The sequence below is a fragment of the Halichoerus grypus genome, chromosome 11, assembly GCF_964656455.1.
Source record: "Halichoerus grypus chromosome 11, mHalGry1.hap1.1, whole genome shotgun sequence".
Classification (NCBI taxonomy): Eukaryota; Metazoa; Chordata; class Mammalia; order Carnivora; family Phocidae; genus Halichoerus; species Halichoerus grypus.
The window spans coordinates 47,516,356-47,534,426 of NC_135722.1; the positions used below are offsets into that span (position 1 = coordinate 47,516,356).

At 38.4% G+C, this 18,071-nt stretch overlaps 1 protein-coding gene across 7 annotated transcripts in view; it reads left to right on the top strand.

The window, feature by feature from the left end:
- RIC3 (RIC3 acetylcholine receptor chaperone) overlaps window positions 1-18,071 on the top strand; it is a 60,287-nt gene that overhangs the window by 35,573 nt on the left and 6,643 nt on the right. For 3 of the 7 annotated variants that reach the window (XM_036101541.2, XM_036101539.2, XM_036101545.2), the window contains one exon: window positions 8,019-8,167. The exons of 3 other annotated variants lie outside the window; for them this stretch is intronic. In XM_036101541.2, coding sequence (XP_035957434.1) covers window positions 8,019-8,167 — 149 coding nt within the window. The remainder of the gene's footprint in view (window positions 1-8,018; window positions 8,168-18,071) is intronic. One more of the 7 variants, XM_036101540.2, reaches the window with a different exon arrangement.

Consider the following 18,071-nt stretch of genomic DNA (forward strand, 5'->3'; position numbering starts at 1 on the left):
AAGATGGTATTAGTCTTGTTCACACACACTTCCTTGGTTACATTTATTCCTAGGTATTCTTTTTGGTGCAATTGTCAACGGGATTGTTTTAATTTTTCTTTCTGCTACTTCATTATTAGTATGTAGAAATGCAGGTTTCTATAAAATAGATTTCTGTATATTTGGTATCCTGCAGCTTTACTGAATTAATTTATCAGGTGTAGTAACTTTTTGGTAGAGTCTCTAGGGTTTTCCATATATAGTATCCTGTCATCTGCAAATAGTGACAGTTTTATTCCTTACCAGTCTGGATGCCTTTTATTTATTTTTTGTCTGACTGCTGAGGCTAAGACTTCCAGTACTATGTTGAACAAAGGGGCAAGAGTGAACATCCTTGTCTTGTTCCTGATTTTAGAGGAAAAGCTTCCAGTTTTTCACTATTGAGTATGATGTTCACTGTGGGTTCATCGTATAGCCTTTATTATATTGAGGTATGTTCCCTCTAACCTCACTGTTGAGACTTTATCATGAATAGATGTTGAATTTTGTCAAATGTTTTTTTCTGCATCTATTGAGATGATCATATGAATTTTATTCTTTGTTTTGTTAATGTAATTTGTCATGTTTTTGTGGAAATTGAGCCATCCTTGCATCCTGGAATAAATCCCACTTGATCATAGTAAATGATCCTTTTAGCATATGGTTGGATTCGATTTGTTAATATTTTGTTGGGGATTTTTGCATCTTTGCTCATCAGGGATATTGCCCTGAGACCTTTACTTTTGACATAGGTCAGGACTATCTCATGTGGTAGCTCATGTGATTTTCTTTTCTCTAATTTTGCCTTTCTTCAATTCACTGTCTCTTCCAAACAAATGGATTGTTTTTTCTTTTGTTTTTTTGTTTTAACACTTTAACAGGTCCCCGTTGCTTTTGGTAAAGTATAGAATCTTTAACTTGGCTTACATGGTCTTGGGTGACATGGCCCTACATACCTTTGTTGCTTTATCTTTCTCCATCATTCTCTCTCTGTGCTCCAGCCACACTGACTACTTGCTTTTCCTCAAAAATACCCATCTGCTTTTGCTTCTAGGACTTTGCAGATACTTTTTTCCTTTATTGACTGTCTCCCCGACCCCCATCCCACACGCCCTTATTTTAATTCTTTCTTATAGGTCTCAACTTAGACATCATTTTCTCTTAGCATCCGACCCTGAACCTCAAACTTGGTTAGGTGTTCTCTGATGGGCTTCCATGCCACCTCGGTTGGCTGAATATTGTAAGCATCCTATTACTTTCTGATCTTCTGTTAACTTTTCTGTGCTTCCTAATGCCCTGTAATCTTCTTGAAGATAGGAAATTCTCATTGTTCAAACTTGTATTCCTGATGCTGGTGCACTGACAATGTCCGTACATATTGAAAGAATGAATGAGGTAGATCTAAAGAAAGTACTTCAAATAAAGCAGGCTGTTTCAGCAATAATAAGAATATCTTCTCTGGCACCTAGTTTGATTTACTCTTTGCAGCCCTATGTGGTTGTCAGTGGCAACTATTATTTTCTCTCTAAGGAACTGTATCTCCGAGCAAGTGTGCTCCAGGGATGGCATTAGTTTTCTGTGGCCGCTGTAACGAATGACCACAAACAAAATGCCTTAAAACAACAGTTATTATCTTCACAGATCTGTTAGATGTCCTGCACTGGGCTAAAATCAAGGTGGCAAGGTTGCATTCCCTTCTGGAGGCTCTGGGGGAAAATCCATTTCCTTGCCTTTTTCAGGTTTTAGAAGCTACCCGCATTCCTTGGCTCAGTGGACCCTCTCCTCCATCTTCAAGGCCAGCAGCAGTGGGTTGCGACCTTCTTACATCCTATTACTCTGACCTCTTCTTCCTCTCTCTTCCATCTCTAAGGACCCTTACAATTACATGCACCCTCACAGATAATCCAGCATAATGTCTGTTTTAGGACCAGCTGATCTGCAAGCTTAAATCTATCTACAACTGTAAGTCCCCTTATATATAAAGTAACATCATTATAGGTTCCAAGGATTAGGATGTGAACTTCTTTGGGGAGTGGGAAAGGGAACATGATTCTGTCTACCACAGAAGCTCTGTGGAAAAGGAGGAATTTGAATAAGCCTTACATGATGAAAGGATCTCCTCTTGCACAATTTGGTTGGGGGGGAGCATTTCAGAGGGAGAGGGTAGTAGCATAAGCAGCAAACAAGGTTAGAAAGTCAAGGCATGTTTTTGGAACAGTAGGTAGTCCTGAGTAACTGGAGTAGAGCATATCAGGGCTGGGGTAAATGGGTAGGGAGGTAAGGGAAGAAAAAACTAGAAAAGTAAACTGGGCCCAGACTGGAAGGCTGTGAATGGTAGGCTGAGAAGTTTGAAATTCATTGTCTTTATAGTGGGATGTCTCTAAAGGCTTTTGAGGAGAAATGTCGTGATCTGCTGTACTTCAGAAAAGTAACTCTTCTAGTGACAGGTAGAACGGCTGCATGCTAGAAGGTTATAGAAAAAGTTCCAGGGAAAGGTAATAAATAGGTCAGTGAGAGTGGAAATGAGGGTCCAAATCAAGGGGACTTGACAGAAGGGAGAAGAAAAATCACAGGCTGTTGGGTGCCTGGGTGGCTCAGTTGGTTAAGTGTTTCCCTCTGGCCTTCCCGCCCACTTGTGCTCTTTCTCATTCATTCAATCTCTCTCAAATCTTTTTTTTTTTTTTTTTTAAGATTTTACTTATTTATTTGACAGAGACAGCAATAGAGGGAACACAAGCAGGGTGAGTGGGAGAGGGAGAAGCAGGCTTCCTGAGCAGGGAGCCCGATGCAGGGCTCGAGCCCAGGACCCTGGGATCATGACCTGAGCCGAAGGCAGACGCTTAACGACTGAGCCACCCAGGCTCCGCTCTCTCAAATAAATCTTAAAAAAAAAAAAAAAAAAATTGCAGGCTGGGGGCACCTGGCTGGCTCAGTCAGAAGAGCATGTGACTCTTGATCTCGGGGTTGTGAGTTTGAGCTCCATGTTGGGTGTAGAGATTAGTTAAATAAATAAATAAAAAGTTTTTAAAAATCACAGGCTGTTTTCAGGATTCCTTGGTACCAAACAGCCAACTCTGGGGAGCAAAAATTTGGAGACGGCGACAGAATTTATTGGAAAAGTATGGGATAGCTCATAATATCAAAGGAATAGCTGAAGATCCAGGTTTCAGAAAGAGGGGGAAACAGAACAGCTCTGGAGAGTTAGAGGACAGAAACAAATGGACAGGTTCTTCAAGGACTGCTGTCAGAATGAATTAACATGAGAAGTTTTCAGATCTGGCTTCACTGCATTCAACACCCAGTTTTAGGAGAAAGTACAGTTGTTCCAACTTGGGTCCTGTGTATATCACTGAATCAGTCACTGCAGCCCAGGGATGGAGTGTGATGATTGGCTGTGGGCCACGTGGCCACCCTTGAAGGAGAGGTAAGGGAAAGGATAGCTTCACTCTAACCTTTACACTATGAGCAAAAGAGGGGTTGGTTCCCCAAAAGAAAAACTAGGTAATAGCAATGAAAGAGAAGAAAGAGATAGAGATGAGTTGGAGATTTGTGGCCCAAATGACAAGGAAGATTATAATACCAACCAAGATAAAAACACAGAAGAGGAGAAAGAAGATAAGGCTTTGGTATAAGGATCATGAGTTCAGCTTTAAATATGGTTGAGGTGCCATCAGAACATCTATGTATGATATACAACAACAATAGGAAATTTGGGTATTGAGGTCAGAACAAAGGAAACAAGTTTAGAAGTCATTTGGCTGGAGGTAAGTAAGGGTCATGGGGAAAGAGGAGATCAAATTCCTTTTTTTTTTCCTGAGTTTTATTGTTATGTTAATCACCATACATTACATCATTAGTTTTAGATGTAGTGTTCCATGATTCATTGTTTGTGCATAACACCCAGTGCTCCATGCAGAACGTGCCCTCTTTAATACCCATCACCAGGCTAACCCATCCTCCCACCCCCCTCCCCTCTAGAACCCTGTTTGTTTTTCAGAGTCCATCGTCTCTCATGGTCTCCCCCTCTGATTTCCCCCCCTTCATTCTTCCCCTCCTGCTATCTTCTTCTTTTTTTTTTTCTTAACATATATTGCATTATTTGTTTCAGAGGTACAGATCTGAGATTCAACAGTCTTGCACAATTCACAGCGCTTACCAGAGCACATACCCTCCCCAGTGTCCATCACCCAGTCACCCCATCCCTCCCACCCCACCCCCCACTCCAGCAACCCTCAGTTTGTTTCCTGAGATTAAGAATTCCTCATATCAGTGAGGTCATATGATACATGTCTTTCTCTTTTTGACTTATTTCACTCAGCATAATACCCTCCCCTTCCATCCACGTCGTTGCAAATGGCAAGAGAGGAGATCAGATTCTTGAGGCACATCATACTGTGTGGCAATAGCTTGCAATCTTTTGCTGGTCTGAATTCTGTTCTAATCATGAATGGTGTTGTAAGAAACTGTTTCATTCTCTTTACTTTTGGATTCAGAACTTGATGATTCCTCTGGGTTTATAATACTCAAAAGTCTGATCAGGTATCTTCCAGTCTGACCTTCTATTTTTCTAGCATCTTGGAATCTGCCATACCCAACCTCTCCAAACCTGGCTGCTCATGCAGCTGTTCCTCATCCTGGGCCAACTAGGCCCTGTTTTGGAAGAGTGGATTTGAGGTTAACTGCATTAATAGCAAGGCCTCTAAGTGGAAATGCCCTAGATCACTGGAGTTATGAGACTGGTTTTCATGTGATAAATCGGGATTAGAGGTAGAGTATGGGTATCATCCATGTAGAGGCAGTGGTTTAATTTGTGATACTGGGTCTGCTTCCTGAGAGATGACTGTAAGAATGGACAAGTGAGAGCCCGAGGATTTAGCCTTCAAGAAAACCATGTGTTTAGAAGGCGGGTGGGGGAAAGTGAGCTAGGATCAGCAATCCAAGGAATGGTTAAAGTGGGAGGAATACGGAGGTCTTAATAGCCAAGGGAAGAGAATATTTCAAGGAGAGGATGGCCCAGTACAGAGAAGTCAAGAAGAATGAAATGTAAAAAAAGATTCTTGGACTTGAGAGTAAAGTGGTGTTGATGATTTTCACAAGTTTTGGTATAATGATGGAGTAGAAGCCAGATTTCAGGGAGGTGGGAGAAAACAGACGGTAAGGAAATGGGGACCAGTTAAACTAACACATAGTTATTGAGTGCTTGCAGTGTTCGTGGCACTGTGCCTATACTGTCCTGAATTCATCAGTGCCCTCCAGGACTATCAAACCAAGTTGAGACAATGAGGAATCTATGAAAACCTTCATTACATAAATTCAGAAGCTGTAAGGCGGACCATGATTAATTGCCTAATGCATGATATGGACAATAGGAATATGCTTGTTTGGAGGTAAAAGAGGATGCTTTAATTTAGAATTCTCTGAGAAAGCTTCACTTGCCTGTTTATGCTTCTCCTAGCAGAGCTCTCCCTTTTAAAATTAGGGGTTCTGGTTTTCCGTGAGTTAGGAAACAGAGTCAAGACGGTTTCATTCAGTAAAAATCAAAATGCGCTGTGAGTACAGTCCAGAGAAGTAACATGTGCGCCCAGGGGCCAGAGCTTTGTGATAAGCACATAGGCTCTTTTTTTTTTTCTTCCAAGTTTTTATTTAAATTCCAGTTAGTTAACATACAGTGTAACATTAGTTTCAGGTGTAGGATTTGGTGATTTATCACTTACATACAACACCTAGCACTCATCACAAGTGCCCTCCTTAATCCCCATCACCCATTTACCCCATCCCCCAACCCAACTCCCCTCCAGTAACTCTCAGTTTGCTCTACATAGTTAAGAGTCTGTTTCTCAGTTTGCCTCTTTTTTCCTGCTATGTTCATCTGTTTTGTTTCTTAAATTCCACATGAGTGAAATCATATGGTATTTGTCTTTCTCAGACTTATTTTGCTTAGCATAGTACTCTCTAGCTCCATCCATGTCATTATAAATGGCAAGATTTCATTCTTTTTTATGGCTGAGTAATAATCCATTGTATATGTATAGCACATCTTTACCCATTCATCAGTCGATGGATATTTGGGCTCTTTTCCATAGTTTGGCTATTGTTGATAATGCTGCCATAAACACTGGGGTGCATGTACCCCTTTGAATCAGTGTTTTTGTATCCTTTGGGTAAATACCCAGTAGTACAATTGCTGGGTCGTAGGGTAGCTCTATTTTTAACTTTTTGAGGAACCTCCATACTGTTTTTCAGAGTGGCTGCACCAATTTGTGTTCCCAGCAACGGTGTAAGAGGGTTTCCCTTTTTCCACAGCCTCGCCAACACCTGTTGTTTCTTCTGTTGTTGATTTTTAGCTATTCTGACAGGTGTGGGGTGATATCTCATTGTAGTTTTGATTTGCATTTCCCTGGTAATGAGTGATGTTGGATCATCTTTTCATGTGCCTGTTGGCTGTCTGTACATGGTCTTGGACAGAAGACATTAATAGGCATTTTTTCTATTTTTTGACTGGGTTATTTGTTTTTTGGGTGTTGAGTTTTATAAGTTCTTTCCATATTTTGGATTCTAGCAAATAGGCTTTTCTAGCTAAAAAGGTGCCCTAGCTGAGTCAGAAGCCCCCCACAAAGTGGGTTGTTGTAATAGTAAGAATTAGGAGTTCTATAGAGCAGATGAGCAGTTGTGACAAGTCAGGACTCCTGACTTGATAGGAAGACTAGAGCTGTAAGAGGCCTGCTACATGTAAGATTTAACTGAGTGTGGGACAGACAGGCTTCTTCAGTTCATGGCTTTGAGGCCCTTTAGTGTGGAAGAAGTGGAGCTCATGGTGCTTCTGTTTTCTTCCCACTGAGGTCTGTGGAAATGTTGCACCTTCATTTTCCTCACTTAACTATCTTAACATTGGAGGGAGGAACACTTTTTTCCCCTGCTGGTCATTAAGGCTAAAGTTTGTTAGACTAAGCATAAAAAGGAACACAGGCTGGAGACTGGCTGATTAGAAAAAATTGATGGCACCTCTGTGAGGCTATATTAAAGGTCATTTTTCCTTCATGAATTTATATTGCCTTCAAATGTTTTGCATTTTTAAGAGGAGAATAAGTAGTCTCTGTTAAATCCTGCCACTAGGTAAAACTGGTTCCAAACTAGTTTTCAGTCTTCTGAGTAGGACTTTGTCTGCCTATGAGTGTGATGCAATGCTTCCATCTCAAAGAAAATTGTCCTACTATTAATCTTGAGCCTCATCTTATTTTTGTACACATCTGCCCAGTGTTATCCAGCTAAATTGGGACTCAAACCCAGGTTTTCTAAAGTGGAACTTGAGCATTGTGCTTTAAGAATTGCATAGAATGCTATCAGAAGTCAGAAGACTTTAGTTGTAGTTCAAGTGATGGCATTAACTAGCAGTAGGAATAAATGTAGAATTTCCCCTCTGTGGGCCTCAGTTTCTCTGGTCTCGATGACTGATTTGTCAGAATGATCCAGCTCTGAAATTTTTGGATGTATCTTTATTTCTGCATAAATATATGCAGCCTAGTGATTCCAGGGTTGGGCTAGTAGGATATTTTTCCCTAGTTGAGTCTAATGACTCAGCACATTTTCTTTTGATGACCTTGCTTTGGAGAAAAGTGGCTTATAGTAAATGGGTAATAAGAGTAACAGTGAAATTTCTTAGAGATTAGAGAATGAGGGCAGTGAGGTATACTGAAAGAACACTGAACTGAAAGCTGAAACATCTGGGGTCTGGTCCCAGTATTGGCCTTAATTCATTGTGGGACCTTGGGCAATCACTTGATCTTTTCTAGGCCTTAGTTTCCCCATTTATAAAATCAATCAGAACATTGAACTAACATATCTAGTTATCAGCAATGCATTTCCAGGACCAATTTCTAGAATATTTACCTGCTGCTGTTGGACTTCCTATTCTAGGATCCAGACAGATCATAGTGATGTCTATATTCATTGCCCAGGAGTTCATTTACCATTAAATGCCTGGGTTGTCTGATATCTCTAAGCAGAGCACAGACTGTGACTTCTGACCAAGAAAAACGGTTGCTGCATCAGCTCCGAGAAATCACCAAGGTCATGAAAGAAGGAAAATTCACTGACAGGCCCACTCCAGAGAAAGAAGCTGAGGAGGCCCCTTACATGGAGGACTGGGAAGGTAAACAGTGTCTTGTCATTCCTTGGTTAGCTGTCAGCCCAGAAAAGAGATCTTAAAAATTTTTTAAAATATAATGTATATATAATAAAATTCACCAGTTGTAAGTGTCTGGTTAGATAAGTTTTGACAAATGTGTAGAGTGGTATAATTATACCACAGTCATGATCTAGGATGTTTCCGTCCTCTCAGAAAGTTCCCTTCCCCTTTGGAGGGAATCCCTTCAACTGCCCTGACACAATGTAACCACTTTCTGTCCCTATAGTTTTCTATATAAATGGACCATATTGCACATGCTCTTTTGTTTCTGGCTTTAATTTAGCATAATGCTTTTGAGAGTCATGTGTTGAATGTATCAGTATTTTTTTTTTTAATTGCTGAGTAGTATTCTGATACATGGATATACTGTTGTTTGTTTTTCTATTCACTAGTTTAGGAACATTTGGGTTGTCTCCAGCTTTGAGATCTTATGAATCAAGCTGCTATGAACTTGCATACACATCTTTGTTTGAACATATATTTTTATTTCTTTTGGGTATATCCTAGGAATGAGATTTATCTCTGGGCTTTTATGTTAAGTGTATGTTCAACATTTTTAGAAACTGTCAACCTGTTTTCCAAAGTGGCTTTGCCATTTTGCCTTCTGCCAGTGATGTAGGAGTATTGTAGTTACTCCACATCCTTGGTAACACTTGATATTGTCAGCCTTTTTACTTTTAGCCATTCTAGTGAGTGTATAGTGGTATCTCAGTTGTGACTTTAATTTGCATTTCCCCAGTGACTAATAACGATGAACATTTCTTAATGTATTTGCCATCTGTGTATCTTTAGTAAAGTGTCTGTTAACATTGTTTGCCAATTTTTTAATTGGGTTGATTTTGTTTTTATTGAGTTACAAGAGTTCTTTATATATTCTGGATATAGGTTTATTATCAGTTAGGTATTTTACAAATATTTTCTCCTAAACTGTGGCTTCCCCTTTTATTTTCTTAGTGGCATCGTTCAAAGAGCAGAAGTTTTTATTTTGATAAAGTTCAGTTTATCATTTTTCTTTTATGATCTTTACCTAACTCAAGGTTTGCCTGACTCTTATGTTTTCTTCTTCTAGAAGTGTTATAGTTTTAGCTTACATTTAGGCATATAAGCCATTTTGAGCTAGTTTTTATATATGGTGTGAGGCATTAGGACTGAGGTTAATTTTTTTCCATGTTGATATCCAGTTATTCCCACTTATTTTGGAACATTTAATTACTTTGGCATGTTGGTTGAAAATCAGTTGACCGTGTATGTATGGGTCTATTCTGGATCCTCTCTTTTTAAAAATTTTTTATTCAAGTATAATTAACATACAGTATTATTAGTTGCAGGTGTACAGTATAATGATTCAACAATTCTATACATTACTCAGTGCTCATCATGATAAGTGATGACTCTTAATTCCCTTTACCTGTTTCATCTATCCCCCACCCACCTTTCTGGCAACCACCAATTTGTTCTCTATATTTAAGAGTCTGGGTTTGTTTGTTTGTTTGTTTTAAGTTTATTATTTGAGGGACAGAGAAAGAGAGCAGGGGAGGGTAGAGGGATAGGGAGAAGCAGACTCCCCGCTGAGCAAGGAGCCCGATGTGGGACTTGATCCCAGAACCCCAAGATCATGACCTGAGCCAAAGGCAGACGCTTAACCAGGTGAGCCACACAGGTGCCCCTGTTTCTCTTTTTTTCTGTTTTGTTTCTTAAATTTCACATATAAGTGAAATCATGTCTATACTTATACCAGTATCACAATGTCTTTATCACTGTGTCTATATATTAAGTCTTGAAATCAGGTAGCGCAAATTCAACTTGTTTTTTTCCCTTTTATTTCAAAATTATTTTGGTTATTCCAGGCCCTTCATATTTTCACATAAATGTAGAATCAGTATGTCACTATCTATGAAAAAGCCCAGTGGGATTCTGATTGGCATCATATTGAACCTTTAGATCAATTTGGAAGAATTAACATCATAGCAATATTGAATCTTCCAGTACATGAACATTTTATATCTCATCATTTATTAGATCTTTAATTTTTCAGCAGAGTTTATAGTTTTCAGTATATAGGTCTTGTACATGTTTTATAAACTTATGCTTAAATATTTCATATTTTTGAAGATAATGTGTTTATTTTAAAATTTCTAATTGCTTGTTACTATATAGAAATACAATTGATTTTTGTATTCTGACCTCATTTCCTATCACCTTTCTAAACACACTTAGTTCTAGTAGATTTTTTTTCTTTAGATTTCTTAGGATTAAATTTCATAGAATTTTCTACATAGAGAATCAAACTGTGAATAGACAGCTTTACTTCTAACTTTCCAATCTATATGTCTTTTATTTTTCTTGCCTTATTGCATTGGTCAGAAACTCTAGCACAATACTGAATAGAAGTGGTGAGGGCAAGCATCCTTGCTTTCCTGATATTAGAGGGAAGTACTCACATGTTCTCCATTAGTGTGATATGAGCTGTTGGTTTTTCATGGATGCTCTTTTTCAGGTTGAGGAAGCTTCCTCCTAGTGTTACTTTGCTGAGAGGTTTTTTTGTTTTGTTTTTAAAGATTTTATTTATTTGAGAGAGAGAGAACATGAGTAGGGTGAGGGGCAGAGGGAGAAGCAGACTCCCCGCTGAGCAGGGAGCCTGATGTGGGGCTCAGCCGGGACTCTGGGATCATGACCTAAGCTGAAGGCAGACGCTTAACAGACGGAGCCACCCAGGCACCCTTGCTGAAAGTTTTTAATCACAAATGGATATTTAATTTTGGGGAATGCCTTTTGTTAACTGAGATCATATTTTTGCTTTCATCTGTTAATCTAGTGAATTACATTGATTTTTTTTTATTTTTTTAATATTTAAACAACTTTACATTCCTGGGATAAACTACTTTGTTATGGTTCTTCTATATGGCTAGGATCAATTTGCTAAGGACTTTTTATTTTTGTGTTTATGAGGGATATTGGTTTGTGCTTTGCTTTCTTGTCATCTTTTTGGTTTTGATTTCATGGTAATGCATTGCAATGTGTTTCTTACATTTTCTGGAAGACTTTGTATAGAATTGCTATCTTTTTCTTAAATACGGAATTTTCCAGCGATACCATCAGGGCCTAGAGTTTTCTTATTGGTAAGAGTTTATTAACTACAAATTGAATTTCTTTAACAGATACAGTGCTATTCAGATTATTTCTTCTTGAATGAGCTTTGATAGCTTGTTTCTTTCAAGGAATTTATGTATTTCATCTAAATGGTCAAATTTATTAGTATAAAGTTGTTTATATTCATTTAATGTATGTAATGTATAGGGATGTTCTCTCTTCTGTTTCTGATACTGGTAATTTGTTCTTTCTCTAAATTTTTTCCTGATCAGACTGGCCGGAAATTTATATCTTTTCAAAGAACTGTATTTTGGTTTCTGTTTCCTATTTCCTTGATTTCTGTTCTGTTTCCTTCCTTCTGCTTACTTTTGGCTTAATTTGCAGTTTCTTTTTCCAGTTTCTCAAGGTGGGAGCCTTGATCTTTGATTTCCCCTCCCCCCAACCACTTTGGCCATTATTTTATTAATGATATCTCTTTCTCTTTTTCTCTTTCTGTCTTCCTCCTCACCACTTCTGATTCTCCAGTTGCACATTTGTTAGACCTTTGAAATTGCCTTATAGGTTGTACATAAACTGTTCTTTTATTCATGCCATGCTAAATTTTGGATAATTTTTCTCACTGTGCCTTTAAGTTTGTTAATCTTTTCTTTAGTAGTATATGATCTGTTCCTAGTCTCATTTAATGTATTTTTTTTTTAAAGATTTTATTTATTTATTTGACAGAGAGACACAGTGAGAAAGGGAACACAAGCAGGGGGAGTGGGAGAGGGAGAAGCAGGCTTCCTGCTGAGCAGGGAGCCCGATGCAGGGCTCGATCCCAGGACCCCGGGATCATGACCTGAGCCGAAGGCAGATGCTTAACGACTGAGCCACCCAGGCGCCCCTCATTTAATGTATTTTTAATTCAGATATTGTATTGTCATTTCTAGAAGTTCTATTTGGGTCTTTTTTAAGTCTTTCATTTCTTAAATATTTCATTTCTCATATTCTTATACCTTCTTTAAAATATGAGGCATATTTGTACTAGCTTCTTTAACAGTCTTAGCTGCTGATCTTATCTTCTGGGTCTATTTCTAGTGATTAATTTTTCTCCTTGCTGTGGGCCCTAATTTCATGCCCTTTTTACATGCCTGGTAAATTTTGACTGGATGATGGATATTACTTTTATATTATTGGATTCTGGATTTTTGTTTTAGTACTTTAAATAGTTGCTGGACTTCTTATTAACACACAGTTAAGTTACCAGAAATGAGTTGGATTCCTTTAAGGCTTGTTTTTAAGATTTGTGAGAATGGGTCCAGAGCAGCCTTTACTCTAATTTAGCCCCACTAGTATACTAGGCAGTACCCTTCTTAGGATTCTGTCTGATGCTCTGCAATGTTTTTCTACTCTGGCTGGCAGGAACATGAACTATTCCCAGCTATGTATGAGTGCCAAGAAAATGTTTAGGCCTAATGCTTTCAGTAGTTCTTTTCCTGGCCTTGGGTAGTTCTTCCACATATATGCACAGATCAGAACTCAGCTAAAAACATGAAGAGTTCTCTCTGAAGATCCCTGAAGCTCTTTTTCTACAAAGCTTCTTTCTAGTATTCTTCCCTGTAAATTCTAGCTGCCCTGGCCTTCCTAAATTCTAGTCTGTCTTCCCAACTTAGTGGGACCACTGGACTCTGTTTCCCTTTTCTCAGGGATCATGCTATACTGCCTATTAATGTTTGAAAATTGGTGCTGCCTGTATTTCATTTGGTTTTCTGGCTGTTTAAAGAAAGGGGTCCCCATGTTTCCATCATTGCTTGAGCAGAAGTAAGAGCCTGCACATTTAACAATGAAATAATTCCAGATATATTAAGTAGTTAGGGATGGAGAAGAGGAACCTTTAAAGAGTAGAAAAAATTGTTGCAAATATGTACTGGCTCTTTAGCAGGAAAGGATTTCTTGAGCATAAAAGCAATGCAAGACCCGTTCATAATAAAAACTCTGAGAAAAATAGGAATAGAGGTGAATTTCATCAATTTGATAAAGAGAATCTACAGAAACCTACAGCTAACATTATATTTAATAGTCAAAGGCAAGGGTGACTACTCTTATTCAGCATAATACTAAAAATTATAGGTAGTGCAGGGCGCCTGGGTGGCTCAGTTGGTTAAGCGACTGCCTTCGGCTCAGGTCATGATCCTGGAGTCCCGGGATCGAGTCCCACATCGGGCTCCCTGCTCAGCAGGGGGTCTGCTTCTCCCTCTGCCCTCTTCCCTCTCGTGCTCTCTGTCTCTCATTCTCTCTCTCTCAAATAAATAAATAAAATCTTTAAAAAAAAAAAAAAAATTATAGGTAGTGCAGTAAGGCAAGTAAAGGAAATAAAAGGCCTACAGATTAAAAAGGAAGAAAGAAAACTGCTCCTCTTAGCAGATTACATGATTGCCTATGTAGAAAACCCCAACTCCCAGAGTTGGGGCACCTGGGTGGCTCAGTCAGTTAAGTGTCCAACTCTTGATCTCAGCTCAGGTCTTGATCTCAGGGTCATGAGTTCAAGCGCCATGTTGGGCTCCACGCTGGGCCTGGAGCCTACTTAACAACAACAGCACTCCCAGAGTGTGTTCAGCAAGGTTGTAGGATACAAGATAAACAGACAAAAATCATTATATTTCTACATATTAGCAATGAACATGTTGATAGCAATTTTAAATTTGGTATCAAAATTTTTACCAAAAAATGAAAGACTTAGGTGTAAATTTAGCAAAACATGTACAGGACTTGTGTGCTGAAAACTATACAACACTGATGAAAGAAATCAAAGGTGTAAATAAAGGGGGAGATCTATCATGTTCATATATTGGAAAACTCAACATAATACAAATATCCATTCCCACATTGACAAATGCGTTAATGCAACCCCTATCAAAATCTCAGCAAGATTTTTTTGTAGATACAGACAAGATTATTCTAAAATATATATGGAGGGGCAGAGAAAATAGAATAATTAAAAAATTTTATAAAAGCAGGAGGAGTTAGGGCGCCTGGGTGGCTCAGTTGGTTAAGCCACTGCCTTCAGCTCAGGTCATGATCCTGGAGTCCCGGGATCGAGTCCCGCATCGGGCTCCTTGCTCAGTGGGGAGCCTGCTTTGCCCTCTGACCCTCCCTCCTCTCATGCTCTCTCTCTCTATCTCATTCTCTCTCTCAAATAAATAAATAAAATCTTTAAAAAAAAAAATAAAAAAAAATAAAAAAAAAAAAAGCAGGAGGAGTTAAGTTTACTTGATTCCAAGACTTACTATATAGCTAACAATCAAAACTGTGTGATATTGGTATAGGAATAGACCCATAGATCAAAGGAATAAAACCGAGAACCCAAAACCATACAAACATGTACAACTGATTCTTGACAAAGATACAAAAGCAGTTTTGATAGCCTTTTTAACAAATGGTGCTCTAGCAGTTGGATATCTATAGCAAAAAATAATAAGCCTCGAACTAAGTTCTACATATTACACAAAAATTAACTAAAAATAGATCATGAACATAAATGGTAAAACTATAAACTTTTTTTTAAAGATTTTATTTATTTATTTGACACAGAGAGACAGACAGTGAGAGAGGGAACACAAGCAGGGGGAGTGGGAGAGGGAGAAGCAGGCTTCCCGCCAAGCAGGGAGCCCGATGCGGGGCTTGATCCCAGGACCCTGGGACCATGACCTGAGCTGAAGGCAGCCACTTAACGACTGAGCCACCCAGGTGCCCAGCTATAAACCTTTTTTGAAAAATGTATAGAAAATCTTGGGGATCTGGGGTTAAAGAGTTCTTAAATTTGACATCATAAACACAATTCATAAAAGGAAAAATTGATAGATTGGAGGTCATCAAAATCTAAAACTTTTGCTCTGCAAAAACCCTGTTAAGATAATGAAAAGACAAGCTACACAGTGGGAGAAAATATTTGCAAATCACCTATCCAACAAAGGACTTATATCTAGAGTATATAAGAACTCTCGGAGGCGCCTGGGTGGCTCAGATGGTTAAGCGTCTGCCTTCGGCTCAGGTCATGATCCCAGGGTCCTGGGATCGAGTCCCGCATCGGGCTCCCTGCTAGGCGGGGAGCCTGCTTCTCCCTCTGCCGCTGCCTCTCTCTATCTCTCTCTGACTCTCATGAATAAATAAATTAAAAAAAAAAAAAAAAAAGAACTCTCGGGATGCCTGGGTGGCTCATTGTCGGTGAGGCATCTGCCTTCGGCTTGGGTCATGATCCCAGGGTCCTGGGATTGAGCCCCTGAGTCAGGGCTCCCCGGCTCAGCGGGGAGTCTGATTCTCCCTCTCCCTCTGCCCACCGCCCCCCCTCCCCGCTCATGCTTGCTCTCACTCAAATAAAATCTTTAAAAAAAAAAAACTCTCAAAACTCAACAGTAAAAAACAATCCAATTAGGAAATGGGCAAAAGATACGAACAGACTTTCACCAAAGAAGACATACAGATGGCAAATAAGCACACAAAAAGATGTTAAACATCATTAGCCACTAGGGAAATACAGATTAAAATCACAATGAAATAACCACTACACATCTATCAGAATGGCTAAAATAAAAAACAGTAACAACACCAAATGCTGGCAAGGATATGGAGAAACTAGATCCACTCATACATTGGTGGTGGGGATGTACACTTACTCTGCAAAACATTTTGGCAGTTTCATAAATCTTCAACTACTCTACAACCTGGCAGTTGCACTCCTGGGCACGTATCACAGAACTTAAGACTTAAATTCACATAAAACTTATACATGAATATTTATGGCAGCTTTATTTGTAGTCACCCCAAACTGCAAACAACCCAAACATCCTTCAACAGGTAAATGGTTACAAAACTGTGGTACATTGATACTTTGGTATACTACTCAGCAATAAAAAGAAATTGATACATGCAACAACCTGGATGAATTTCCAGATAATTATACTGAATGAAAAAGTCTAATTCCAAAAGGTTCCATACTGTGCAATTATATAACTTTATTGAAATGGTAAAATTATAGAAATGGAGAACAGACTGGTAGTTGTCAGAGGTTAAGGAGGAAATAGAGGCAGGAGGGAATAGGTGTGGCAAATAAAGGGCATAAGGGATCCTTGTGATGATAGGAATGTTCTGTATATTGACTCTATCAATAATAATATCCTGGTTGTGTACTGTCATATATTTTAGCAAGATATTACCATTGGGAGAAACTGGGTAAAGGGTACGTGGGATTTCTGGGTTTTTTTGTTTTTTTTTTTACAACAACATGTGAATCTGCAATATTTTTTTTGACACAGAGAGATCACAAGTAGGCAAAGTGGTAGGGAGAGGGAGAAGCAGGCTCCCTGCTGAGCAGAGAGCCCAGTGTGGGGCTTGATCCCAGGACCCTGGGATCATGACCTGAGCCGAAGGCAGACACTTAACTGACTGAGCCACCCGGGCACCCCTGCAATTAAATTTTTTTAAAAGCAATGAAGAAAATTGTAAGGGAAAGTTAATGTAGCCTCAATATGTAAAACCTTTACTTAGATTAGAGAATACCACACAATTTAAAGCCAACACTAAACTAGAAAAAGTATTCGTGACAAATGACTGAAAAGAAGTTGATACCTTTAATATATAAAGTGTTCTACAATTTATAAAACTGATATCCCCCTGTGTAAGCAGTACACAGAACAAAAAATGCACCTTGCTACAAAACACTAGAAAGTATTTCAATCTTTCTAGTAATCAAAGAAAGGAAAATTGGCATTTTCTCCTCTAAATTGCAAATCTTTTTATATAACCTTGTTATATAAGGTTAAATCTTTATCATGTTTATTTTCTGTCTTCCTCTTAGGTGGTGTTGAAATTATATAGAATTTTAGCTCCAAGTGATATTAACTTTCAAATATATTAGCCTATTTTAAGTATTTCAACAATGGCACTAAATTTCTAACCGTTTACATTGATAATTCTTATTGATTCATTGTTTACCGCTTTCTCATATACAGTATATTCTTTCTCAGATTTTTAAATTTTTTTTGTATTTGTCAGAATTCTTAAGTACCTCCACCCCCTACCCACTCACCCCCTTATAGATTGGTGTATTTTCTGAGTACTTGGATATCTACACATACCATTTTTCACCTTTATACAAATAATTATTTGATCATGCCATTTTTCTTTGTAAGTCTGAAAACTTTGCTGTATTAGCTTTCATTTGATGTTGAAAATGAGAAATCTTATCACAGTCTGATTCTTTTTCTCAATAGGCAGTCTGTTTTTAGTTTTCTGGCTGGAAACGTATAATCTTTTAATACTTAAACATTTGAATTTGGGCAGGTTCATTGGCATATATCTGAGTGTGTGAGTATGTGAATTTTTCATAGTATTTTTGCCTAGCATTTAGTGACTCTTTTCCATCTGAAGACTTGAATCTTTCTTCAGCTAAATGATATTTTCTTTTATAACCTTTTTTTTGCTTATTGCTTCCATTTAACCTACTCTGCCCTCATTCCGGAATTCCAATAATTTGGAGATTGGATGTCCTGGATCAGTTTTCAATGCAGCCTATATTTTTTTTTTCTCACAATTTCCATTTCTTTGTCATTTTTACCTTTGTCATAGAAGAATTTCTATACTTTGACTTCTAATATACTAATTTGGCTTTTAGCCCTGTCCGTCTTAATCTATATTCTCCCTTTCTCAAGTTTAAATATTTTCTATTTCTAAAAGCTCTTATTTCCTGTTTGCTCCCCTTTTTATATTGAAGTCTGATTGGTTTTATCAGTGCAGTAGTATT